This window comes from Bombina bombina, chromosome 2, assembly GCF_027579735.1.
Source record: "Bombina bombina isolate aBomBom1 chromosome 2, aBomBom1.pri, whole genome shotgun sequence".
NCBI classification, from domain to species: Eukaryota; Metazoa; Chordata; class Amphibia; order Anura; family Bombinatoridae; genus Bombina; species Bombina bombina.
This window is the reverse complement of record NC_069500.1, coordinates 122658243-122686147: the sequence shown is the minus strand read 5'-3', so window position 1 is coordinate 122686147 and position 27905 is coordinate 122658243. Positions and strand designations below refer to the sequence as shown.

The window sequence follows — 27905 nt, the reverse complement described above, 5'->3', positions numbered from 1 at the left end:
TAAGGGCCCAATGATAAAAAGATTTTTAGACCCAGAAGTCTCACAATCCATGAATCCGGAGATATTTTATAAATAAAGTGGGCTCACCCTCTCTGTCCATTAGATTGGCAATGTGACTTCTATAGGAAACAATAGGGATAGCAAAACTCTGCCCACGTCACTAGTGATCTGGGATCTCGGCAGTTGGTAAGAGGTTTGTATTCAGCATAGACTGTGTGCTCACTTTATATAAAATGTGTAGTAACAGTCGAAAAAATACCTATGTAAACTAAGTTTCACTGTACACCCACTAGACATCTCTCAATGGACACAAGGTTCAAGGTAATCATTATAAAATTAGAAACTCCCGGCAATGTCTCCCCATTAAAATACTCTCATGGAATGACCATGATACACCTATATATTCACTAAGTATGTGATCAACATTGTTACTAAAGAAGCCCCCCAAAAATCCTATAAGAGCTGGGAGATGTGGGCATATTATATATGTGTATTCACTGTATTATATGTATGTATTATGCTGTAAAAGTATTTTTGTGATTTAAATAAATGTATTTTTAACTTATGATATTTTTTTTTCTTTATAGGAAGAAGATGTTGTATTTGGGATATTAATATCCAGTAGATGACAGCGGTAAAGGCTTTTTAGTTTTACTAGAGTTTGTCTTTTCAGCTTTGTACAGTGTAAAACGTGTTTTTTTTAAACGTTTAATATTCTATTTTTATAGCTGATATAAGTTACTTATAATATTGCAACCGCACTTTAACTAACATGTTCTACATTAATATGCCAAAAACACTTCCAACTTTAAAAACGTTTATTTAAATCACCAAAAGAATTTAAATACATATCATAGCATTTCACAGTATAGTAAATATACATAATACAGTGTATACATATATACAATATACCCACAATCCCCCAGCTCCTGCAGGTGTATTATTCATGTGCTTTTAACTTCGGCTCTAAGAGATAGTTCTATGAACTAGTACAAAACCCAACAAAACACTCCTGGCCAAGGAAACGTGCTCCCAAGTGTGACTCCAAAATTATATAAATAAAAAAAAACTCTGATAATTGAAAAGCTGGCAAGAGAAAGCTGCAGCAGTAGTGCAATAGCCATGAACAGCATAAGTGATCAAAGCATGACGTGAACTGATATTGATTAGCTTAGTCAATAACTGCTTTTTGTTTTTTAGGGCAGAATCTACAATATTAGAAATGCAAAGAAACCACTACGGAGGACAACATTTTCCCCTTCATTTAAGGCACAGCTTGAAAATATATATATATATATACATATATATATAATAGTCTTGTTGTTGGAGGGCACTCACAGGACTTACTGAGAACAAGAATATACAATTTTTATTTTCAAAATTAATTTCACATTAATACCATGTCGACGTTTCGACCCATTTAGGGGCCTTCTTCAAGACAATTTTCATTGTTATTAGTGCAAGCAGCACATTGTACATCAACGTACAACGCCGGGCTTTCCTTCGAACTCTTGTACGATGTGCTGCTTGCACTAATAATGATGAAAATTGTCTTGAAGAAGGCCCCTAAATGGGTCGAAACATCAACATGTTATTAATGTGAAATTAATTTTGACAATAAAAATTGTATATTCATGTTCTCAATAAGTCTTGTGAGTGCCCTCCAACAACAAGACTATTCTACATACTAATCTGAGGATAGCACCCAGGCTGTGGCTACACTATTGTGGATGGAGTGCTAGGCCACCGGCTACATATTATATATATGTATATATATATATATATATATATATATATTTGGCTCAAAATTTCAAGTTCTAAGCTACTAGCTGTGCCAAAATATTACTCGCCACTTCAGATCCCACCCACTATCTGTCCACAGCACACCCACTATCCACCCACCCCCTTTTTGCATATGTCTATCATTGTAATTGTTGAACTGAGAGAGTGTAGAAAGAGAGTGCTGACAGTCATGGAAAGTCATAGCAGACCTGGAGACTATTAACTCTCTTTCTCCACCCCCTCCTCTCTTCAAACTCTCTTTTTACCCTATCCCTTCTCTCTCAGGCTGTCTCTTCTCTTTACGCTTTCTTTTATATCGTTTCATACTTTTTTCTCCAATCTCTCTTAACCCTTCTTATCCACTCTCACTTTTCCTCTCCAATCCACCTCTCTCTTTAACCCCATAAAGTAACAGTCTAAGCACTAATGGGGTCCCTACAGCCGAAGAGAAATAACATATCCTTGCTTTTTCATGGATTTATAATATCCCTTCAAGATAATATTTTTAGCAGATAGCCCAAAATGTGTGTTTGTCAGTGCTGCATTAGGAGTGTACATTTTGCAAATTCAGTGTGCTAACTTTGTACTTCGAACACACCGCCAGACTTTGCATAGTGAGTGAATGTTGATTAATTTACTACCTTTCATTCACCCCAGTTAAATTTCTTCTGCCCCTGGCAAGTGGGCGAGTGGAAATTTTGAGCCCAAATTTTGCATTTGAATTATGACCCTGGGGAAGTCTCCCTAAGGGTTAGAGAAACCAGACGTGGACTTCTTGCCCAATGTGCTTAGAGAAATGCGGATGCACCTCACTGATGAGACCCAAAGGAGGCTAAAAAAATTGTAGGTGGTTGCCATTTCCCTTGTTCAGAGCAGTATTGCCTGGTATTTCAGGGCTGTACTGACCTTGTAAGGCAGGATCAGACTGATATACTTCAAGAAAGTTCTCCTTTGTGAAAAGCACAATTAGGCTAACAAAGTTGCACCATAGAACAAGCCTCTGAGCTGTTCGTTCTTGTAAGAGCACTTCTCATTCTGTATGCAGGATATTGTATATTTAGTCTAAAGACTTTAGGTGCAGCACCTGTCATTTCATGCTGGTAAATTGGCACACAAATACAAAACAGCATACATCTAAGTACTGATGTCCGCTGATTACAATTACATTGTTAACCATCAATACATTTTACCTTGTTATTGCATTGGGTACAACAGTGTTAAGGCACAAAATATGTATGCTGTTGCAATTCACTTACCTAACTGTGCTGGAAAAGCTGCTGGAAATTATATCTAGATGTGTTTATAAAGCACAATAACATCTGTTTCAGCAATCCATGCAAACCAATTGTAATACTTTTAAGTGACCTGGCTAGAAAAGGTTAATACATTCAGCAGATCACATTAAAATGATGAGATAGAGCTAATTTTACAGGTTTATCACAGTACGGAGTGTGAAGGCTTTTGTGCATGTGCAAAAAACTTGTATTTTGGCATTCGTTAGTGAAACAAATGCATATAATGGCTGCGGTCTGCATTCGGCTAATTTCGGAGCCGGACATATTAGAGTAAAAGAGCAACACACAAATATCTGGATATTTTTGCACATCACTAAACATATTATTGAATTCCATAACACTTTAATATATGTTTCCATATATGTTTTCATAGTTTAGACAAATAAATATATTTGAAACTACCTGACATTGTATTTGACTTTCAGTTAATATAGAGTAACATACCTTTGATTTGATAGGTGGTCACAGGAAACATGTGATGGATCTAGCAGAATCAGTGTGGTTGAATCTAAAAATAACATAAAAACAAGGTTATAATTCATTTAACAAGAATTTAAAAATGTAGTTTTTTTCCTGTATCCTGTCCTTAAAAAGTCTTTTGTTTTTTCTGACGTAGAAGAAGGGACAAAGAATATCAAGAGAATGAAGCAAATTAGAAAATAGAAGTCATGGGCAACAGAGAAAAACAATCATCTTGGAGGTGTGAAATGCTCAGAGTAAAAAATAAGAAACAACAAAACCACAATGAAAAACTAATAAACCATGAGATATAGCAACTCTACTTCTACAATAAAGCCCCAGCGTGTTACAGCAGAGCAATCAATGCATTTAAAGGGATATGACACCCCAAAATGTTCTTTTATTTAAAGTGAATGTAGATTTTGATGATAAAGTGCCCGGTATTTAAAAATTCCATTAAAAACAGGGGCACTATAATTTATCAAAATTTACATTTCACTCATGTTGTGAAAATACTTACCTTTTAATCCTGACAACCGCTCCAGCTTCCCCCGGTCGTTGCAAGCCTCTTCCTACGTGAGAAATGACGGATCGGTCATCCTCCAATCACGGCTCCCCCCCCCCGGGGGAAATCAGTGATTCAACACTGTGATTGGAGGAAGCCGGATTCCTCATTTTAGACGCAGGAAGAGGCTTTGCGACGTGTGGAGGAAGCGATGCAGCGGCTGTCAAGATTAAAAGGTAAGTATTTTCACAAAACGAGTGAAATTTAAATTTTGATAAATTAAAGTGCCCCTGTTTTTAATCGAATTTTTAAAAACCGGGCACTTTATCATAAAAATTTACATCCCTGTGTTTCAACAAATGATACCAAGAGAACAAAGAAATTTTGATAACAGATGTAAACTAGAAAGTTGTATAAAATTGTGCGTTCTATCTGAATCGTGAAAGTTTTTTTTACTATGCATAATTAAAGGCATATGAACCCAAAAAAATATTTTGTGATTCAAACAGAGCATACCATTTTAAATGAGTTTACAATTTAGTTCTATATTCAAATTTGCATTGTGCCCATGTTATTCTTTGTTGAAGAGATACCTAGGTAGGTGTCTGGAGCACTACATGGCAGGAAATGGTGCTGCCACCTTGCAAATGGATTCTTGCAAAACTGCTGCCATATAATGTTCCAGAAATGGGTCGGCCCCTAAGCTTATGTCCCTGATTTTCAAAAAAATATATCAAGAGAACAAAGAAAAATTGATAGTAGAAGTAAATTAGAAAGTTGTTTAAAATGGCATGTTCTATCTGAAATCAATTTAAGTTTCATATGCCTTTAAGCATTGTATATTACAATCTCAAAGTGTTTACCATCCCTAAGTGCAAACCCAGCACCCAGAGAGGCATGACATCATCTGTAGGTGCTCATGAAGGTTTCTATAAGACATCATGACATCATCTGTAGGTGCTCATGTAGGTTTCTATAAGACATCATGACATCATCTGTAGGTGCTCATGTAGGTTTCTATAAGACATCATGACATCATCTGTAGGTGCTTATGTAGGTTTCTATAAGACATCATGACATCATCTGTAGGTGCTTATGTAGGTTTCTATAAGACATCATGACATCTGTAGATGCTTATGTAGGTTTCTATAAGACATCATGACATCTGTAGATGCTTATATAGGTTTCTATAAGACATCATGACATCTGTAGATGCTTATGTAGGTTTCTATAAGACATCATGACATCTGTAGATGCTTATGTAGGTTTCTATAAGACATCATGACATCATCTGTAGGTGCTCATGTAGGTTTCTATAAGACATCATGACATCATCTGTAGGTGCTCATGTAGGTTTCTATAAGACATCATGGCATCATCTGTAGGTGCTTATGTAGGTTTCTATAAGACATCATGACATCATCTGTAGGTGCTTATGTAGGTTTTTATAAGACATCATGACATCATCTGTAGGTGCTTATGTAGGTTTCTATAAGACATCATGACATCTGTAGATGCTTATGTAGGTTTCTATAAGACATCATGACATCATCTGTAGGTGTTCATGTAGGTTTCTATAAGGCATCATGGCATCATCTGTGGGTGTTCATGTAGGTTTCTATAAGACATCATGACATCATCTGTAGATGCTTATGTAGGTTTCTATAAGACATCATGACATCTGTAGATGCTTATGTAGGTTTCTATAAGACATCATGACATCATCTGTAGGTGTTCATGTAGGTTTCTATAAGACATCATCTGTAGATGCTTATGTAGGTTTCTATAAGACATCATGACATCATCTGTAGGTGCTCATGTAGCTTTCTATAAGACATCATGACATCATCTGTAGGTGCTCATGTAGGTTTCTATAAGACATCATGACATCTGTAGATGCTTATGTAGGTTTCTATAAGACATCATGACATCTGTAGATGCTTATATAGGTTTCTATAAGACATCATGACATCTGTAGATGCTTATGTAGGTTTCTATAAGACATCATGACATTTGTAGATGCTTATGTAGGTTTCTATAAGACATCATGACATCATCTGTAGGTGCTCATGTAGGTTTCTATAAGACATCATGACATCATCTGTAGGTGCTCATGTAGGTTTCTATAAGACATCATGACATCATCTGTAGGTGCTTATGTAGGTTTCTATAAGACATCATGACATCTTCTGTAGGTGCTTATGTAGGTTTTTATAAGACATCATGACATCATCTGTAATTAAAGGCATATGAACCCAAAAAAATATTTTGTGATTCAAACAGAGCATACCATTTTAAATGAGTTTACAATTTAGTTCTATATTCAAATTTGCATTGTGCCCATGTTATTCTTTGTTGAAGAGATACCTAGGTAGGTGTCTGGAGCACTACATGGCAGGAAATGGTGCTGCCACCTTGCAAATGGATTCTTGCAAAACTGCTGCCATATAATGTTCCAGAAATGGGTCGGCCCCTAAGCTTATGTCCCTGATTTTCAAAAAAATATATCAAGAGAACAAAGAAAAATTGATAGTAGAAGTAAATTAGAAAGTTGTTTAAAATGGCATGTTCTATCTGAAATCAATTTAAGTTTCATATGCCTTTAAGCATTGTATATTACAATCTCAAAGTGTTTACCATCCCTAAGTGCAAACCCAGCACCCAGAGAGGCATGGCATCATCTGTAGGTGCTCATGTAGGTTTCTATAAGACATCATGACATCATCTGTAGGTGCTCATGTAGGTTTCTATAAGACATCATGACATCATCTGTAGGTGCTCATGTAGGTTTCTATAAGACATCATGACATCTGTAGATGCTTATGTAGGTTTCTATAAGACATCATGACATCATCTGTAGATGCTTATGTAGGTTTCTATAAGACATCATGACATCATCTGTAGGTGCTCATGTAGCTTTCTATAAGACATCATGACATCATCTGTAGATGCTTATGTAGGTTTCTATAAGACATCATGACATCATCTGTAGATGCTTATGTAGGTTTCTATAAGACATCATGACATCATCTGTAGGTGCTCATGTAGCTTTCTATAAGACATCATGACATCATCTGTAGGTGCTCATGTAGGTTTCTATAAGACATCATGACATCATCTGTAGGTGCTCATGTAGGTTTCTATAAAGGCTGTGACACACTGCAAGCGGAGCGGCGCGCAGTGTGTAGATGCGGCTGTGCGCGCTCAGTGTGTCCTGCCTTTTCATCTCTGAGCACTCTGCTGCGTCAGGTCGCATAGCTGAGCGCTCAGAGATGAAATATTTGAACTTCAGAAGCGATGCAACGCGGTCCGAAGCAGCTGCTTCGCCTTGCGCCACATCGCTTGCAGTGTGTCACAGCCTTTAGAGTGTAAAATTTTCTTTGCAGCATTAATGTTCTAAGTCTTCAGTATTCATCAACACATGTGCTTGATTTCTACATACAGTTGAAAGCACCTAAATGACTGGAAATTATTATGGCACTTTGTATGATTGCAAGGCAGCAGAGCTGTGATCTGGCAGGCAAACACATTTAAAGTTTAAGATGTATCCACATCTGGGTGTGGGATATATTTTCAGTGTATTTATAGCTTTTTATATTGAGAAAATATCTACATATACAAATCAATGCAAAATGCAAAGTAATTGCTACTCATATTATAAATACACAAAACAGAACCACATAGGATAAAGGGATAATGAAGTCAATGATTCATAAAGAACATGCAATTTTCCAATGTACTTCTATTATCTAATTTACTTTGTCCTCTTGCTATCCTTTGTTGAAAAGTATACCTAGGTAGGTTGAAGTGCAGCAATGCACTACTGGGAGCTAGCTGCTATACATACAAGCATCTTATTATCAGCTCACCAGATATGTTCCAATAGCTTCCGTCAGTGCATTGATGCTACTTCAACAAAGGATACCAGGAGATGGAAGCAAATTAGATAACAAAAGTAAATTGGAAACTTGATTAAAATTGTATTCTCTAAATCAGGGGTCTCAAGCTCATTGCATCCGGGGGCCACTAGCTAAGTGTTCTTCTCCCATGGGGGCCGCTTGAACTGAGTGAGTGCTCTGGAACTGGATATACTAGAAACTGGAAGTGAATTTAACCAAGTAGTAGTGCATGGTAGTAGCTATAGTCCACAATAGACAGACACAATGCATATTTATCTTCTGAGAGCCAAGTGAAGGGATCATTCTGGAACTGAATACAAAGTGACATTTATCCAAGCAGTGCATAATGGGAGCCTACACTGGACAAAGCATGCTTGTCTTTATATTTATCTTGTCAGTCAGTGCCTGTATAGATCATCAAAAAATTGATTGGGACAAATTAATAATTTACCAAATAAACAAGGGAGGGCCAGATTAAACAACCCTGAGGGCCACATATGGCCCCAGGGCCTGTACTTTGAGACAGCTGCTCTAAATGAATAATACATCCCAAATATATTTATTTCATTTTTGGATCTGGCAGTGGTGGGGTTGAGCATTGGTAGTTTGAGAGTGGAGTGGAGCTAAGATGGTTTTGACACTGTGTCACTGTGATCAGAGGGTGTGGCCTGGGACTAAGGCAGAGGCAGCACAAATGAAATTCTATTAAAAAAGGTACTGTCCCTGTGAGTGGCGAGATGTCTCCCATAGAAGTAATGAGAGTTCTCTGTTAGGTAAAAGTTTGCAATAGAGGATAAAGTACAGAGGTAGACCTCAGCGTATGTTTTAGCTTTAATATTACACCCGATAGAAATCAAAATGCACTATTTTCAGTGCACCGTTCCTTACATTTGCCATTTTTTTCGTATGCACAGGTTTTCTTTTAAGAGTCATTCGTTTTTTTTTGAGTATTTTGATAAACTTTTAATTTGCAAGAAAAAACTGTGAGCTCTTTACGGTGAAAATGTTTACGTAATTATGTTGGGATTTGAAAGAACATTTCATATATGTCCATTGAACGCCCATGTTCAGTCAATTTTACAAAAAACAATTACGCTTTGTATTTTGTACTTATAAGTACAAATGTCTATGTGTTTTTGCACATCCAGTTTACCTACATTATGATTTATGCTGTGCATATATGTGCGGTTCGTGGGCATAGACTTACAGCTATAGCCAGGGTTTAGGTAGGACATATAAAAGATAGGGGAAGCAGTGGGACAGACAACATGACAGAACAAGGGACTATCATGCAGAATATGGGACTCTGGAGCTCAGCATATTATATTGTATCTACTCTCTTCATTTATTGATGGGTCAAAACTGGTACAGGATACAGTTACAGAGCAAAAAGATGTCCTTATAAAAAAGTAAAGCATTAGATCCAAAGAACTGTGGATCAATTATATCTTGTTCATTTAACCCCACAATAAACTTTATTTTGAAAAAATTAAATAAAATATGGTTTTAATAAAAGGGACAAAAAAACAAAAATATATTTTTCATTATTTCAGATAGAACATACAGTTTTAAACAACTTTCCAATTTCTATTTCCAAATTGTATTTGTTTTCTTGGTGTCCTTTGTTGAAAAGCAGGGGTGTAAGCTCAGGAGCGTGCAAGTCTGCAGCAATATATGGCAGCAGTTTTGCAAGAATGTTATACATTTGAAAAAACACTAGATGTCAGCACTAGTTTCTGCCATGTAGTGCTCCAGATGTGCATGCAGCCTACCTAGATATTTCTCAACAAAGAATAATATAAGAACAAATCAAATTTGATAATAGTAATAAATTAGAAATGTTTTCAAAATTGTATGCTCTGAATCATGACAGAAAAATGTTAGGTTTTATGTCCCTTTTAATCCTATGCATTTAAAAGGGAAAACAAACATAATTTGAAGCTAAAAAATAAAATCAAGCTGACTTAAAGGGACAGTCTACACAAACATTTTTATTGTTTTAAAAGATAGATAATCCCTTTATTACCCATTTCCCAGTTTTGCATAACCAACACAGTTATATTAATATACTTTTAACCTCTGTGATTATCTTGTATCTAAGCCTCTGCAAACTGCCCCTTTATTTCACTTCTTTTGACAGACTTGCAGTTTAGCCAATCAGTGCCTGCTCCCAGATAACTTCACGTGCATGAGCACAGTGTTATCTATATGAAATACATGAACTAACACCCTCTCGTGGTGAAAAACTGTTAAAATGCATTCTGAAAAGAGGTGGCCTTCAAGGTCTAAGAAATTAGCATCTGAACCTCCTAGGTTAAGCTTTCAACTAAGAATACCAAGAGAACAAAGCAAAATTGGTGATAAAAGTAAATTGGAAAATTGTTTAAAATTACATGCTCTATCTGAATCATGAAAGTTTATTTTGTACTAGACTGTCCCTTTTAATCAAAACAACAGTTTAAGACATGATATAAATGGCAGACTTTTTTTTTTCTTTACCTTATGCTTTGCTAGTTTATTGCTCTCCAGTAATAAACATCAGAATTAGTTTTTATGAGGTGCTAAGAAAATATACAACGATATCTAAAATAATCTATGGACAACTTTAAACCTACAATATAATGTTCATTTTCTGTAACCTATCCAAGAACTAGGGGAATCTATCAAACAAGATGAAGACAGCTAGGACAAACATACCAATATCTGTATATATCTAATTTAACACTCAAAATCCAGTAATCCAGACAATATGAAAGAAGGAGCTTTGTAGTAATAAAATGCTGTCACTAGAGAGTAGACTTTATCTCTCTCTTCTGGTAGCTTTAACATCCAATTTTATTTTGACTCAAATCATTCTGAGTCTTGCAGGGCAGTTAATTGGAACATATAAACCATATACAACATGTATTAAATTTGCTAGATACATTTTTTTCCCTTAAGTAATAAAGGTTACATTGCACATCTTTATACAGTTAAAATGATTCTACATTATATAAATAGAGAGGTATAAAATAAGGCAATTGACATTATATTTTCCATGCTTTATGGGGAAAAAATGACAGCTGTATTTACCACCATCTGGAAAGCTGAACAGATATCAGGTTATTGGTATCAGATGTTACTTTAATTATGAAAAGAGTATTTTTCCTATAGCATTTAAATAGCATCTCAGTATATTATTTGACTCCCTTATAGATCCGCAGTACACTGTATGTGTTTTTGCAGCATCCCTTTCTGCTAATGTTGTTGGCCGCTTCTCATGATTTTTGGTTTGTATTTCCCTTGTGGAAATTTAAGAAATTGCCTAGGGGCGCCATCTTTTAGAAGGGTACTTTGCTGGATAGTCAAGTGATAACATTTTGGTCTTTCATCTTGAGTTATGTGTTTAAGATACACAAATCTCCAGCGTATATTTCTTCAAAAGCAATAGCATAGCTTATAGCATCTATTAAATTAAATTTGGGGACAGGGATACAGCTTAGGGGTTCAGAGTAAGATCTTGGCAGTTCTATGTAGGCTTTTAGTTGTTTTGACATAGCTTAGTCAATCTCAGATTTCCTATAGAGATGTAAAGAGAGTTAAAAGGGGCACTAGAAAGGTCATTTTGTTTGAGATCATTCTGTAGACTGTATACTCTTCAGAGCAGGGTCCTCATATTCCTCTACTAATTTATTTTTTGTTCAGTCTGTTATTATGTATTGTATCTCACCATAAATCTTTGTTGTTGTATAACCCGACTTTTGTACCCAGCGCTATGGAACCGGGTGGCACTATTCAAATAAATGATAATAATAATAAATGATAATAATAATAAATGATAATAATAATACACATTGCATTGTACATGTCATTTTTAGATTGCTCACCGTAGATAAAAAGGGTTAAACACATAGGTCAATTCCCATATAAGAACCAGAAGTATTGCAGTTTCCAAGCAGAACATGGGCAGTGAGCTAAACATCATAGTCATGTTCTGCATAGGCGCTGCAAAGTTTGCGGCTAATAAGCGATACTATAATTATGCATTTAAAAAGGGACAGTCTACTGGAAGATTGTTTTTATTTAAAAATATAGATAATCCCTTTATTACCCATTCCCCAGTTTTGCATAACCAGCACTGTTATATTAATATACTTTTTACCACTATGATTAACTGTATCTAAGCCTCTGCAGATTGCCCCTTATCTCAGTGCTTTTCTCAATTTTGCATTTTAGCCAAGCAGTGCTGGTTCTTGCATAACCTTTAACATTCTCCTCGGGAGTGAGCACCATGTTATTTATGTGGCACACATGAACTAGCACTGTCTTAAAAACACTGAGATAAGAGGCGGCCTGCTGGGACTTAGAAACAGGCAAATTTAGAGGCTATAAAGTATATTAATATAACAATGTTGGTTATGCAAAACTGTTGAATGGGTTGGAAATGTGTTATCTATCTTTTTAACGATTAAAAAAAAATGAAGTAGACTGTCCTTTTAATCTCATTGCAAGGTTTTAACTCATAGTTAGCAACTGTCAGTCATACAAAAATGACAACCTCTAACAAATTAGAACACGCAATTTGTGCATCAGAATTTCCCTATAAATTGCAAAAAAAACAACAACAAAAAAACCCCCTACATCTGAAATACATGGAGCTTTCCTTTGACCGAAGATGTCACGAAACAAGCTTCCTGCATAATATAACGTATGAATACTAGTCATTTGCAAGTGCTATCATTATAAACTGTCTTCCATAAAAATATATTGTAAGAAATGCTGTTCATCAGTTCCCAGCAAGTACATATCTTGGGAATCTTTGCAAATAAAGGTAATGTAATGTAAAGGTAATGGCTACATTACAAGCGCTGTCAGTTTTTTATTTTCACAGGGGCAAATATGAACTTCTATCTCCACAGTTATTTGACTGGAAAATGACAGCAGCGTTTCCAACAAAGAATACAATTTTTATTTCTGTACTAAAATCGTTCATGTAAACAGAGCTGGTTAATGTTCCCTATCATTAACAATTAAAACAATTCAGTCTCTTCTCTTGGGCAAGATCTGGTATGTTACAAGGACACAAAGTGCTCCTTTAGTGACAATTGGAGTTAAGTGAGGAGTGGGTTAAAAAAATTAGACACCTAAATTTCCATTTTTTTACACCACTGCTTTTCTGATTGGAGCCCAAGTAATGACACAACACAACACAACATCTTTCTGAAATGCATTAGCACATTAATTATCATGTTACTGCCTGGCTATTAGACAGTGTGGCAGTCAGGTTAAGCACTGACCTCTTCTTCATGCCTCCTTACACTGGCCACATATGCAGTGCTAGGAAAACAGCACATTACATAAGAGTACCCAAAGCAATAGACATTATCCATGCAGCTGGGGAATGATCTGATCTAATGTTAGTATGTGGCCGACAGAGTCTACACAGCATACACTAATGATCAAAATATATAACTTTCTAGTTGTTTATTACTAATAGTATAATGCATTTTAATTTTGTTAAAGGGACAGTAAACCTAAAAAATAATGAAATATAATTCTGCACATAGTGCAGAATTATATTACATTATCTTAGTGCTAACTTTATACAGGTGGCCCTCATTTTACAACAGTTAAATTTACACTGTTTCAGAATAACAACCTTTTTTTCAGTCATGTGACTGCTATTGAAAAGCATTGATAAGCAGTGCATTTATTAAAATAGCCAGTAGGTGGAGCTGTCCGCTTGTGTTGCAGCACAACAAAGCAAGCTGAAATTAATCAGTTTAAACAGACCTGAGCTATCGAGCAGATTTCAAAGGAACAAGATCTTCCTGTCTATAAATTAGTCCAAATTGGAATGCATAGAAAGAACTGTTCGCAGAAAAATGCAAGTGAAGTCTGTGTTGTGTGATTATTTTATTAGGTTTATAATGCTGTTTAGCAAATGTTTTTGTTCATTTAACTTAGTTTAATAATATATTCTGTGTTGTGTGATTATTTTATTAGGTTTATAATGCTGTTTAGCATTTAAAGTCTTCATTTCAAAGCTTTAAAAATAATGTATTAGGTGTTACTTATGACAATTTTGAGAGGGGCCTGGAACCTATCTCCCTCACTTCGCATTGACTTACATTATAAACTGAGTTTCAATTTACAACAGTTTCGATTTATAACCATTCCTTCTGGAACCTAACCCCGGTGTAAACTGAGGGCTACCTGTACTTTTAAGTATTGCTGGCATATTTTATTAAAAAAAAAGAAAATTTTCAGACTGCCGCTCAGTGCTCTACTGAGCGGGTCTGGCTTTTTGTCTAAGCACATCTGGGCAGCTGTCTAGTCACAACCCGGCCCGATTGCGCAATTACACTCAATGTAACTCGCTCCTGCTCTGGGAGCGAGCTACATTAAGTGTAATGGTGCGATATCTTTCTCATGATACAGGGGCCCAGAAAATGGAAGAAAAAAATTAATTTGTCAGAAAAAAATCTACTGCTAATTTGAAATTCAGAGTAAGTTTTATTGTATTGTGATTTTATTATGCATTTGTAAATTATGCAATGTTACTGTATTAGGTGGTGAAATAGCCAGGATGCCTCATAGTTTAATAAAACAGTGCTCATAAAATTATAGCAACTATTGCATAAGTAATGTATCCATAAAGAATGCAGAGGGAGAGAGAGAAAGGAGAGAGTTATTTTTGAGAAAAGGGTTATAAACAGAATGGATACTAGAAAAGATAAGAATTGAAAATGAGACCATTTCTGTGCTAGAAAATACATTTTCTCACTGACCCAAAAGACATAAATGAGCTTTTTAATGTTCTGCAGTTGAAGCATCTTGACACCAGTATATCACAGTAAAGAAGTGCTCCTGTCTGGTCTACTAATGACTTTTTCGATTTGTGAATAACATAATATTACCAAAGAATAGCCCTAGTTTTAAAGAACATTGAAACTGGCAACACATCACATAGAATATTTTTTAGAAATCTAAAAAAGGATACATCTTGACATATTTCAAACACTTATTCAAATAGTTTGGAAAACAAAACACATCCAATATCTTTCATGCAGGCACGGAATACAGGATTGCCACGTCCCACTGAATCACAAATAAGTTTGATTCCATCTTTGCTTAAAAAAGGACCTTTATTAAATTCATGCATGATCCATAAACTACAAAAAAACATTCTGGGCCTACTATAGGGCCTTTGTCATGACTAAGGGCCTATTTTTTAAGCAAGGATGGAATCAAACTTCATTATTTGTGATTCAGTTTCACTTTCAAACAGTGCCATGTGGAATAATATATGGCTTAAAGGGACAATAAAGGCTAAATCAAACATTCATGATTCAGATAGAGCAGATCATTTTAACCCCTTAATGACCAGCGCCGTACCCTGTAAATTGGATTAACTTTGAAATTTGCCAGAAAATATTCTACTGCACATTTCAAAACAAAAGTAAGTGCCATAGCATTGTCTTTTTACTGTGTATGTGTCAATTATTAAATTATACTGTATTTAGCAGTCATTAATGCTCTATCCAATCAATTTGATTAATATAGATTTTACTGTCCTTTTAATATCTTTTGTGGTGGAGAAAACACAGCAATTTAAAGGGACTGTCTAGGCCAAAATAAACTTTCATGATTCAGATAGAGCACGTAATTTTAAACAATTTTCCAATTTACTTTTATCACCAATTTTGCTTTGTTCTCTTGGTATTCTTAGTTGAAAGCTTAACCTAGGAGGTTCATATGCTAATTTCTTAGACCTTGAAGCCCACCTCTTTCAGATTGCATTTTAACAGTTTTTCACCACTAGAGGGTGTTAGTTCACGTATTTCATATAGATAACACTGTGCTCGTGCACGAGATGTTATCTGGGAGCAGACTGGCTAGACTGCAAGTCTGTCAAAAGAACTGAAAAAAGGGGCAGTTTGCAGAGGCTTAGATACAAGATAATCACAGAGGATAAAAGTATATTATCATAAATGTGTTAGTTATGCAAAACTGGGAAATGGGTAATAAAGGGATTATCTATCTTTTAAAACAATAAAAATTCTGGTGTAGACTGTCCCTTTAATGTAGGCAACTGCCCATCTCACACTACTCAACACACACAAGCACATACTGTACATTCAGGAAAAGTCTATATATATCTCAGTATTTATTATTTTAAAAAATGATTGTACAAGGTCTAGACAGTTTTCAGGATTTTTTTAAGAACTTAACTTTAAAAGTGACTATATCTGCTTAACAAAGCAATGTGGAAAAAGGGATTAGTAACCTGGGAATCAAACGTTTTTTTCTAGATACAGTGATGCATTTTACTGTGTAATTGTTTTGCAGTTACTTAAAGGGGCGTAAAATGACAGTAGTATGTTGGGGATTACCATGAGCTGTTACAAACCAGCATTACCGGTGCTTTGTTTGCTGTGCCAATTTAAAGGAGCATAAAACTTAAATTCTTTCTTTTATGAGTAAGAAAATAAACTTTTTTTAAAGTTTCCAATTTACTTCTTTTATCAAATTTGCTTTGTTCTTTTGTTATTCTTTGCTGAAGAGATACAGTATTTAGATAGGTAGCGTTCACATGTCTGGAGCAATACATGACAGGAAATAGTGCTACCATCTAGTGCTCTTGCTAATATATAACATTGTTGCAAAAGTGCACACTCCTGAACTTACCATCTGCTTTTCAACAAAAGATAACAAGAAAACAATGAAAATTTGATAATAGAAGTAAATTGGAAAGTTCTTTAAAATTGTATGCGCTAGCTGAATCAAGAAATCATTTTTTTTTTGTTTTATGTCCATTTAAGTGCTCAGAGGGCACAGAGCAAAACTACTGATCAGCACTTGTGAGCGTGCACCTGGCGTGCACATGCGACACAATAAAATTACAAATAACAACAAAGGATTTTTTTTTAACATACTTCACATTGCAAAATATTTTGTAACAGTACTGTTTGCATTCCTTTATAACCAGCTTCCTACGGTCTTGGAACAGAGAAGACATAACTCAAAGCTTTAATAGGCCAAGCTCAATATCCAACACATGGGTTTACGGAGTTTCACATATATATCAAATTAGATATTGTTATACAAAATTACAGTGAGCAATAAAAAAATGTTAATCCATGAATATGCTGGCAAATTATTCAAAGTCAGCTACTTCAGATGCTGTAAAGATATCAATGTGGTATTAACATCTGTAACTTGCGTGACACATGATATATCTTTAAGTAAGTTAATGGACAGGAGAGGTAGATGGTATTCGACGGACCATAGTACAATATGGATCTCTGACAAGCACATCACACTACGTATTGAGGTTTAATAATAACAATATAGGCTGAAATTATCTGGCAAAAGCTCAGGAGTAGAGAAGTGCATTCGTTTTCGGACAAATGCACATTCATTACGAAAACAAAAATCCGAATTAATGCACCAAAGAAAATGAAAGAAAAGAAAAATACTGATAACATTTGTCAGTATTGATTAGTTTCCTTTAAAAAAAAAAATAAGGGTTTAATACTTTTAAAGGGACACAACTCAAAATTGAACTTTCATGATTCAAATAGAGCAGCAATTTTAAATAACTTTCCAATTAACCTTCATTAACAAAATTTGCACAATCTTTTTATATGTACACTTTTTGAGTCACCTGCTACTTCTGAGCATGTGCAAGAATTCACAGAATATACGTTTATGCATTTGTCATTGGCTAATGGCTGTCACATGATGCAGGAGGAGTAGAAATAGACATAACTTTGAAATTTGTCAGAAAACAAATCTACTTCTCATTTGAAGTTCAGACTATGGGGCCGATTTATCAATATCCGGCAGACATAATACGCTGTAGAGTATCATGTCCGCCAGACATTGCTGAATGCGGACAGCATACGCTGTCTGCATTTAAATTTGCACAAGCAGTTCTGGTGAACTGTTTGTGCAATGCTGCTCCCTGCAGATTCGTGGGCAATCGGCCGCTAGCAGGGGGTGTCAATGCGATTGGGCAGATTGATGTCCGCAGCTTCAGAGATGGCAGACGAGTTAAGGAGCATTGGTCTTAAGCCCACTACTTCTTAACTCTTGTTACCGGCGAGCCTAAAGGCTCGTGTGTACACAGGGTTTTTTGGCCCCATTCGTGCCATGATAAATCGGCCCTTATGCGGCTGATTTAACATGCTGCAAATGTTAAGAAGATCGCTGATCCTTAACTCGTCCGCCACCTCTAAAGGTGGCGGACAGCAATCATCCCGATAAGATACGATCGGGATGATTGACACACCCTGCTGGCGGCCGATTGGCCGCGAATGTATGGGGATCAGCATTGATTAAGCATTTCACCAGAAATGCTCGTGCAATGTTAAATGCCGACAGCGTATGCTGTCTGCATTTAGCGTTGTCGGGCAGACATGATCTGCAACAGCGGATCATGTCTGCCCGACAGTTAATAAATCTACCCCAAAGTGCTATTGCCTTGTCTGTTTTTTATCATGCATTTGTTGATTATGTGAATCTGCTGTATTTACTGGTCCTTTAATCTAGGTGTTCATGTTGCAGTCAGCAGAAATACTTATTAGCAAACACCACTGAAACAGTATGACATATTCATCTGCTGGAGTCAGGGCTCAATGTATCAAGCCGTTCACCTCGCTACAACTGCAGGTTCTCACAAGAGAACCTGCAGTCTGTATTTATCAAGCAGCAATCATCATGCTTACTGTAATACACAATTTACTGAACTTTTATCAAGCCCTTCTCCTCCTTATGACTGCAGGTTCTCAGAAGAGTCACTGCTTTCCTAACCTCTTCTCCACCTCTTAGGTGGAGAATTTCCATCTGCCCGGTTTCGTCCAACCAGGGTGATTGACAGCTCCTGCCCGAGCGTGATTGGCTGTGCACGGCAGGGGGCGGTGTTGCACAAGAGCACAAAATAGCTCTCTTGTGCAATGCTGAATTCCGCCAACAGAATTCTACCCGCCAGAGGCGAGCTGCGGCGGTCAAGAGCACATATGTACACCCCTCTCTGCTGTTGCTTAATAAATCAAGCCCTTAAAGGGACACCGAACCCAATTTTTTTCTTTTGGGATTCAGATAGAGTATGCAATTTTAAGCAACTTTCTAATTGACTCCTATTATCAATTTTTCTTCGTTCTCCTGCTATCTTTTTTTGAAAAAGAAGGCATCTAAGCTTTTTTTTTTGGGGTTCAGGACTCTGGACAGCACTTTTTTTTATTGGTGGATGAATTTATCCACCAATCAGCAAGGACAATCCAGGTTGTTCACCAAAAATGGGCCGGCATCTAAACTTACATTCTTGCATTTAAAATAAAGATACCAAGAGAATAAAGAAAATTTGATAATAGGAGTAAATTAGAAAGTTGCTTAAAATGTCATGCTCTATCTGAATCACAAAAGAAAAAAATTGGGTTCAGTGTCTAACTATTTTTTTGTTTGGTTTTACCCACAACTACATAGAAGGATCCCTCTCCCACTGTCTTAAACCTATATTAAATGTATGAAACACACAAATTGTTTACACTTTTACCTCTTGGGAAATTAAAATAAATGAATGTAATATATATTACCACAAACAGTTTGGAAGGCTGCCAAAAAACAGTCATATTCGTGACTAATAACAGTTGTTGGATATATATATATATTTTTTTTTTATGTGAGACCAAACTGAAAATGATTCTTGCAGTTGTTAGAAACAAAAGTCAGGAGCAGATTTTAAGAGTTGAATAAAACAGTTGTGAGCCAGTAGAATAACAAATAAATATACTGATGGGTATACAGAGCTGCAAATCATCCCATTATTTATACAACCTTCATGAACTGGAAGCTGATTCAAACCCCATTCATGTATTCAAGGGCTAAACCTCAAAGATATTGGGGCAATATAAAACCATAAAAAAGAAAGGTCATAAGCACTCACTTAAAGGGACAGTAAACACCTTGTAATTACAAGACATTTCTGCTGTGTTGCTATAGAATAACGTATCAACCAAGTCCAAACATTTATAAAACAAATTAACACCCTTTATTACTGTAACTGTTTTTCAGTAGCCAAACTCTACCCACCATTTGCCATATTTGGAGAAGCCAATCTGGGATTAAGTTGGCAAACAACAGTTATCAGTTATAGCCAATTATGATGAGGCTTGAGAAGTCCGCAGAGTGCAGGAATGTCTTCTTGTATTAAAGGGACAGTCAAGTCCAAAAAAAACTTTCATGTTTTAAATAGGGCATGCAATTTACAACAACTTCCCAATTTACTTCTATCACCAATTTTGCTTTGTTCTCTTGGTATTCTTAGTTGAAAGCTAAAACTAGGAGGTTCATATGCTAATTTCTTAGACCTTGAAGACTGCCTCTAATCTGAATACATTTTGACCACTAGAGGGCATTAGTTCACATGTTTCATATAGATAACATTGAGCTCATGCACGTAAAGTGACCTAGGAGTGAGCACTGATTGGCTAAACTGCATGTCTGTCAAAAGAACTGAAATAAGGGGACAGTCAGCAGAAGCTTAGATACAAGATAATTACAGAGGTAAAATGTGTATTATTATAACTGTGTTAAATATGCAAAACTGGAGAATGTTATCTTTCTTTTTAAATAACAAAAATTCTGGTGTTGACTGTCCCTTTAAGGAACATTAAACACTAAATATATTTTATATGCTTAGTATTGAGGGTATGCCCCTCCCTCCTATTTATGGTGCCACCATGTTGAAATCTGGCTTTCACTGCATTCCATTTCTGATATGTTTGTACATGTACAGCTACCCCCCCCCCTCAGATACACTATGGGCCAGATTACAAGGGGAGTGCAAAATATCGCTTTCACAAGGAAATGCATTTGCATAGCATGGAAGCATTGATCTCACGAGAACGCACTTCCATAGGCTCTAATGAGATCCTCGGTCTCATGCTGTCAGGCACGGCATGAGAACCTAGGGCAGTGATGGGGGTAAAATGCAATGCGCAGCGGTGGGCAGCAGAGCTTTTATATATATATATATATATATATATATATATATATATATATATATATATATATAAAAGCATATACATATATATTTAGAGGGAAGAAATAGTTCCCCGTAGACCGCAATGTAAAGGCACTTTTTATTGCAGATTTTTTTTACCCCACATCCACCAACTTTAACCACTAAAAACTGCTTTGTGCAGTTATTTAAAAAAAATTAAAAATAAAGATGCCATATTTTTTTTATTTTAAATAAGGAACCTCACACTGTATTTAGAGGCAATTGGGGGACATTTTTAAAAAGAACCAGAGGTCTTACTTGTAATAAATAAAAAGAGAGAAGCACTCAACCTGGGAACGAACAATAGCATAATAGCTTGTTCTATGGCTAGTTACCACCCAAGAAGCATTCTCTTTTTGCTCAACATGTGCCTTTCACAGAGAAGAACTTTCATGAAGCATATCAGTCTGATCCTGATTTCACAGTATTGTCCAGCCCCGAAATACCAGGCAATTCCTCTCTGAATGAGAGAAACAGCAAAACCCCAGACGTACGTTTCGTCCTATTGTGGGTCTCGTCAGTGAGGTGCAGCCATATACCTCTAGGCACACTGAGCAACGGGTCCACGTCTAGATTCCCGCATCACACTTAGGGAGACATCCCTAAGTGTCTTACTTCTAATGGCTGGTTATTTATCGCACGCCCGTAAACGAGTGAATTTGCCCACTCACGCGCGCGCGATAAATTAGCGCTCCACTTGTAATCTAGCCCTATATGGCCAAAAGCATGTAGACACCTGACTATCACGCCTATATGAGGTTGTTATATGTCACATTCCAAACTTTAGGCCAGACACTGAAGCGTGATTCATTACTCCAAAGAACATACTTACACTGTTTCAGAGTCCAATGGCGGCGTACTTTACACCACTCCAGGTGACACTTGGCATTGCACATGTTGATGTAAGGCTTGACTACAGCAGCTCGGCCATGCAAACCCAATTAATGATGCTCCCAATTCACAGTTCTTGTGCTGATGTTGCTTTAAGAAGCAGTTTGGAGTTCTTTAGTGAGTGATGCAAAAGATAGGTCATTTTGAGTTTGAGTTTTGGTGGTTTGTGAGTTTGGGTGGTCTGTTGTTACTTCTCAAACTCTTCTACTTTACAATAATCACACATACAGTTGACCAGAGCAGATCTAGTAAGACAGAAATACGAGAACTGATTTGTGGCAAAGTTACATCTACTGAGCTCTTCAGTACGACCCATTGTACTGACATTGTTTGTCTATAGAGATTTCATGGCTATGTACTGAATTTTATGCAACTGTTAGCTATACGTGTGTCTGAAATCCTGAACTGTATGTTCCCATACTTTTTGCCACTAAGAGGGCGATATATCAAGCTGAGGCGGACAGGGGCACACATACGCGCCAATGTCCACCGTAGCTCACCTCTGACGGGCTGAATTCTACTAGCGGGATTCAGCATTGCACACAAGCACTATTTTGCGCTCACGTGCAATCCTGCCTCCTGCCCTTGCACAGCCAATCACAGGCAGGCAGGAGCTGTCAATCTTCCTGGTCGGACTAAACCACAGAGACTGAATTTCACCAATTTAGAGGCGGCGAAAGATTAGGGAAGCAGCGGTATGTTGACCGCTGCTTGTTAAATACTGCGTGCAGGTTCTCTTGTGAGAACCTGCAGCCGTAGTGGGTCGAAAGGCTTGTGAAGCCTGTGATAAATTGACCTCATAATATACTTGTATTGAAACTTATGTTCCAAAATGGCTGACCCTATAATTTGAGGGAGGTGCATAAAGATACTAGGAAGTAATGCATGATGTCTTATAGGATACTTGCTTTTAGCCCCTTAAAAACACAGATGTATTCTGTATGACTCATGTGCTAAGGAATTTTAAGCCCAGTAATAGTGCAGATCTTGCGGACAGTGATGCCGCACTATTACTACATGCCCCACGCCCTGAAGCATTCACAAATAACACAGTCTCACTGTTGTCAGAGAGACCAACACTATTTAACCCCTTAGAGAGTGTTTCCCAAACTTCTTCTTACCACCGCCCCTTAGTTCTATAAACTTATCATCAGCACACCCCCAGCTTGCTTTTAATTAAAATTTTAAAAGAAATTTTGTTTCATTAACTAAAATTGTATTATCTTGCTTTTGTTATTCAAGCTTTTTAAAGTTGATAGTTACTGGGCAAGCGTTGTATATACCACATTTAAAAATGACTTCACTATTCAAAAATGTGTTATTTAATGGATGGGCTTGATGAAGTGATATAAGTTCTTGAGTTTCTGGTTTTATGTCACAATCTGAAATAGATTTATTTGCTTGGAGCATAGTTGTTCCACTGCACCAATAAACTTTATGGAAAATGTGTTTTCCTCACCAAAGTTTTATTTAGTGTACACTGCATGGTTTATTTCTGATGACAGAAAACTAGCAAACCATTATCAGATGACTGTGTGCAAAGTTACTGAAGCAGGCACAACAGAGCTTTTGCTATGTTTACTGCTACTACTCAATAATTCTAAACAGTCGGCTAGATTACGAGTTTTGCGTTAGGCTTAAAAAGCAGCTTTGGCCAGTCATAATGCTGCTTTTTAACGCCCGCTGGTATTACGAGTCTTGCAGGTACAGGTGTACCGCTCATTTTTTTGGCCAGACTTGGAAATACCACAAATCCACTTACGTAAATTGCGTATCCTATTTTTTCAATGGGACTTGCATAGCTCCGGTATTACGAGTCTGCCAAACAGTGAGTGGTAGACCCTCTCCTGTCAAGACTGGTACCGCATTTTAAAGTCAAAAGTTAAGAGTTTTATGGTACAATGCCGTAGCATAAAACTCTTAACTAAACCCCTAAACCGAGGCCCTCTTGCATCGCAAACACTAAAATTACATTTTTAACCCCTAATCTACCGAACCGGACATCGCCGACTCTATAATAAATATATTAACCCCTAAACAGCCGCTCTCCCGCCTCTCAAACATTAGTTAAATATTAACCCCTAATCTGCCGTCCCTAACATCGCCGACACCTACCTAAATTTATTAACCCCTAATCTGTCGCCCCCAACGTCGCCGCCACTATACTAAATGTATTAACACCTAAACCTAAGTCTAACACCCCCTAACTTAAATATAACTTAAGTTAAATATAATTAAAATAAATCTAAATAAATATTACTATCACTAACTAAATAATTCCTATTTAAAACTAAATACTTACCTATAAAATAAACCCTAAACTAGCTACAATATAACTAATAGTTACATTGTATCTAGCTTAGGGATTATTTTTTATTTTACAAGCAAGATTGTATTTATTTTAACTAGGTAGAATAGTTATTAAATTAAAGCTATTAACTATTTAATAACTACCAAGCTAAAATAAATACAAAGTTACCTGTAAAATAAAACCTAACCTAAGTTACAATTACACCTAACACTACACTATAATTAAATTATTTCCCTAAATTAAATAAAATTAAATAAAATTAAATAAAATTAAATAAAATTATCTAAAGAACAACCCCCCCCCACTAAATTACAGAAAATAATAAACAAATTACAAGATTTTTAAACTAATTACACCTAATCTAATCCCCTAAGAAAATAAAAAAGCCCCCCCCAAAATAAAAAGCCCTACCCTACACTAAATTACAAATAGCCCTTAAAAGGGCCTTTTGTGGGGCATTGTCCCAAAGTAATCAGCTCTTTTACCTGTAAAAATTTTTTACAAATTCCCCCCCAACATTAAAACCCACCACCCACACAACCAACCCTACTCTAAAACCCACCCAATACCCCCTTAAAAAAAACTTACACTAACCCCTTGAAGATCACCTTATCAGGAGAAGTCTTCATCCAACCGGGCCGAAGTCCTCAACGAAGCCGGGAGAAGTCTTCATCCAAGCCAGGCGAAGTGGTCCTCCAGATGAGCAGAAGTCTTCATCCAGATGGCATCTTCTATCTTCATCCATCCGGCGCAGAGCAGGTCCATCTTCAAGACATCCGACACGGAGGATCCTCTTCATCCGACGGCTAAGACTGAATGAAGGTTCCTTTAAATGACGTCATCCAAGATGGCAGTCCATTCCGATTGACTGATAGAATTCTATCAGTCAATCGGAATTAAGGTAGAAAAAATCCTATTGGCTGATGCAATCAGCCAATAGGATTGAGCTCACATTCTATTGGCTGATTGGTTTAATTAGAGTGTAGTGTTAGGTGTAATTGTAACTTAGGTTCGGTTTTATTTTACAGGTAACTTTGTATTTATTTTAGCTAGGTAGTTATTAAATAGTTAATAACTATTTAATAACTATTCTACCTAGTTAAAATAAATAAATACAAACTTGCCTATAAAATAAAAATAAATCCTAAACTAGATACAATGTAACTATTAGATATATTGTAGCTAGCTTAGGGTTTATTTTATAGGTAAGTAATTAGTTTTAAATAGGAATAATTTAGTTAATGATAGGAATTTTATTTAGATTTATTGTAATTATATTTAAGTTAGAGGGGTTAGGGTTAGATTTAGATTTAGGGGTTAATAACTTTATTATAGTGGCGGCGACGTTGGGGGCGGCAGATTAGGGTTTAATAAATGTAGGTAGGTGGCTGCGACTTAGTAGGGATTAATAAATATAATGTAGGGTTCGGCGATGTTGGGGGCAGCAGATTAGGGGTTCATAAGTATGATGTAGGTGGCGGCGGTGTCCGGAGCGGCAGATTAGGGGTTAATAATTATAATGTAGGTGTCGGGTGGCAGATTAGGGGTTAATAAGTGTAAGATTAGGGGTGTTTAGACTCGGGGTTCATGTTAGGGTGTTAGGTGTAGACATAAAATATATTTCCCCATAGAAATCAATGGGGCTGCGTTAAGGAGCTTTACACTGCTTTTTTGCAGGTGTCAGACTTTTTTCAGCCGGCTCTCCCCGTTGATTCCTATGGGGAAATCGTGCACAAGCACGTTACACCAGCTCACCGCTAACGTAAGCAGCGCTGATATTGGAGTACGGTAATTAGCAAAATTTTGCTCAACGCTCAATTCTTGTCTGCTCTGTAAAAACTCGGAATGCCAGCGCTGTCTGTAAGTGAGCGGTGAGCATAAAAAAACAAAATAATTTTTTTAAAATAAAATTAACAGACTTTATAAAGGGACAATTTACTCAACCAAACAGCTAATAAGACTCCATTGTATTCAAAGCAGCTGCAGGAACACATAACAAATTGACTCGCCTCTGTCTCCCACCACCTATTGGAAGGTTTATTTCTGCTGCTCCCTCTGTACTATAGCAGTACAGAAAAATTCAGTATAGGTGACGGCTACAAAAGGCAAAGGGACATACAATTAAATTTATTCCAACGGGTTAAATGGATCATTGTGAACAGACACATTAAAGGGGAGAAAATGTATAAGTGCAAAGTCCCTTTAAAATGTTGCTATGGTAATTTAAATGAAGTTATATGCTGGAAAAAACAAATCCTTTACACATCTTACAACCCAGCTTATTTTTTGGGGTTTTGTTTTAAATTAAAATATCAAATCTGCCACTGCCAAAAAAAAGACAAATGACTCTTTAACAATAAAAAGATTATGGGGCTCATTTATCAAGCTCCGTATGGGCCCGTGTTTCTGGCGAGCCTTCAGACTGCTCCATAACCTGTACGCCTGCTCTGAGGAGGCGGACAGAATTTGCCGCAATTCAACCCAATCGAATACGATCAGGTTGATTGACACCCCCCTGCTAGCAGCCAATTTGCTGCGAATCTGCAGGGGGCGGCGTTGCACCAGCAGTTCACAAGAACTGCTGGTGCAATGCTGAATGCGGAGAGCGTATTGCTCTACGCATTCAGCGAGGTCTGTCGGACCTGATCCGACAGGCCTTTCATAAATAGGCCCCATTATTTTAGAACTTGGCTCGTCCACATCAAAGGTCAGTTTGCTTAAGGCAAGGTCACTATTTTTACTTGTTTTAGCAGCTAACATATAATAAGATTAGAAAAATAGTGATGTTACTATTTGCAAAGCAAATATACAGTCAAATTGATCTCATGAACACTTTTGAGCTAGGCAGCCTTGCAGGACTGAATCAGGGTTAAATGCTCAAATTACTTTGTATTATCTTTATCGCTAATGCACCAACATTCTTAAAAAGTCCAATCTTTATTCCATAATCATTAAAAACAAAGGCACAGCCAGTACTGTTAGCAACTGACATTAATTAAAAGGGACAATAAATATCTTGAGATTTGTACATAAAATGCATAACAAAACAATTTTGCAATAAAGTTTCATTATTTATTTTGCCCCTTTTTATGTAGTTTAGCTCTAAAAATTGAGAAATTTCTAAATTCTAAAACATAAACAGTAACCTTCTGACATGTCAAGGCTATCTCTGCAACAAATCTGTCCCAATTATATATTTAACTAATAAGAACTGCAAAACAGAGTACTTTATACTAATTTAATGATAGTGGTTAGCCTTGTTGTCTGCAGACTAAAGCCCAGATTGGTTTCTTCAAATAAGACAAATAGTGGGTGGAGTTTGGCAATTGACAAATAATTGAAGTATAAAGGATGTTAACTTGTTTTAAAAACATTAAGACTTGGCTGATATGTTATTCAATAGCCACACAACAGTTATGTCTTGTAATTACAAGGTGTTTACTGTCACTTTAATGGTTCCTGTTGAAAGTGATCTCATATATTACAGGAGTTGGCTGTTCCAGACAGTTTAGTTATGTAATTAATTTTGCTTATTTTTGAAAATTATTTTAAAATATTTGCCAGCAATTTTAAACAATTTTTAAATGCAAATTATTTTAAATTAATTAGCCCTATTAGGATATGCACATATCTCGACCTGTTTTATGTCCCTTTAAGGGCTATTATAGTTTAAAAAAATACATAATTTTAAGATTAGCAACCCTGCTCCAATATG

At 36.4% G+C, this 27905-nt stretch overlaps 1 protein-coding gene and 1 long non-coding RNA gene across 4 annotated transcripts in view; one reads left to right on the top strand and one right to left on the bottom strand.

Annotated features, from left to right (window-relative positions):
- GHR (growth hormone receptor) overlaps window positions 1-27905 on the bottom strand; it is a 691384-nt gene that overhangs the window by 516932 nt on the left and 146547 nt on the right. For all 3 annotated transcript variants that reach the window (XM_053701248.1, XM_053701249.1, XM_053701250.1), the window contains exon 2: window positions 3522-3585. In XM_053701248.1, coding sequence (XP_053557223.1) covers window positions 3522-3552 — 31 coding nt within the window. In that variant the 5' untranslated portion in view covers window positions 3553-3585. The remainder of the gene's footprint in view (window positions 1-3521; window positions 3586-27905) is intronic.
- On the top strand, window positions 157-3871 carry LOC128648527 (uncharacterized). The gene is made up of 3 exons (XR_008400606.1): window positions 157-193; window positions 588-634; window positions 3694-3871. It is a non-coding gene; the product is annotated as an uncharacterized LOC128648527 (long non-coding RNA).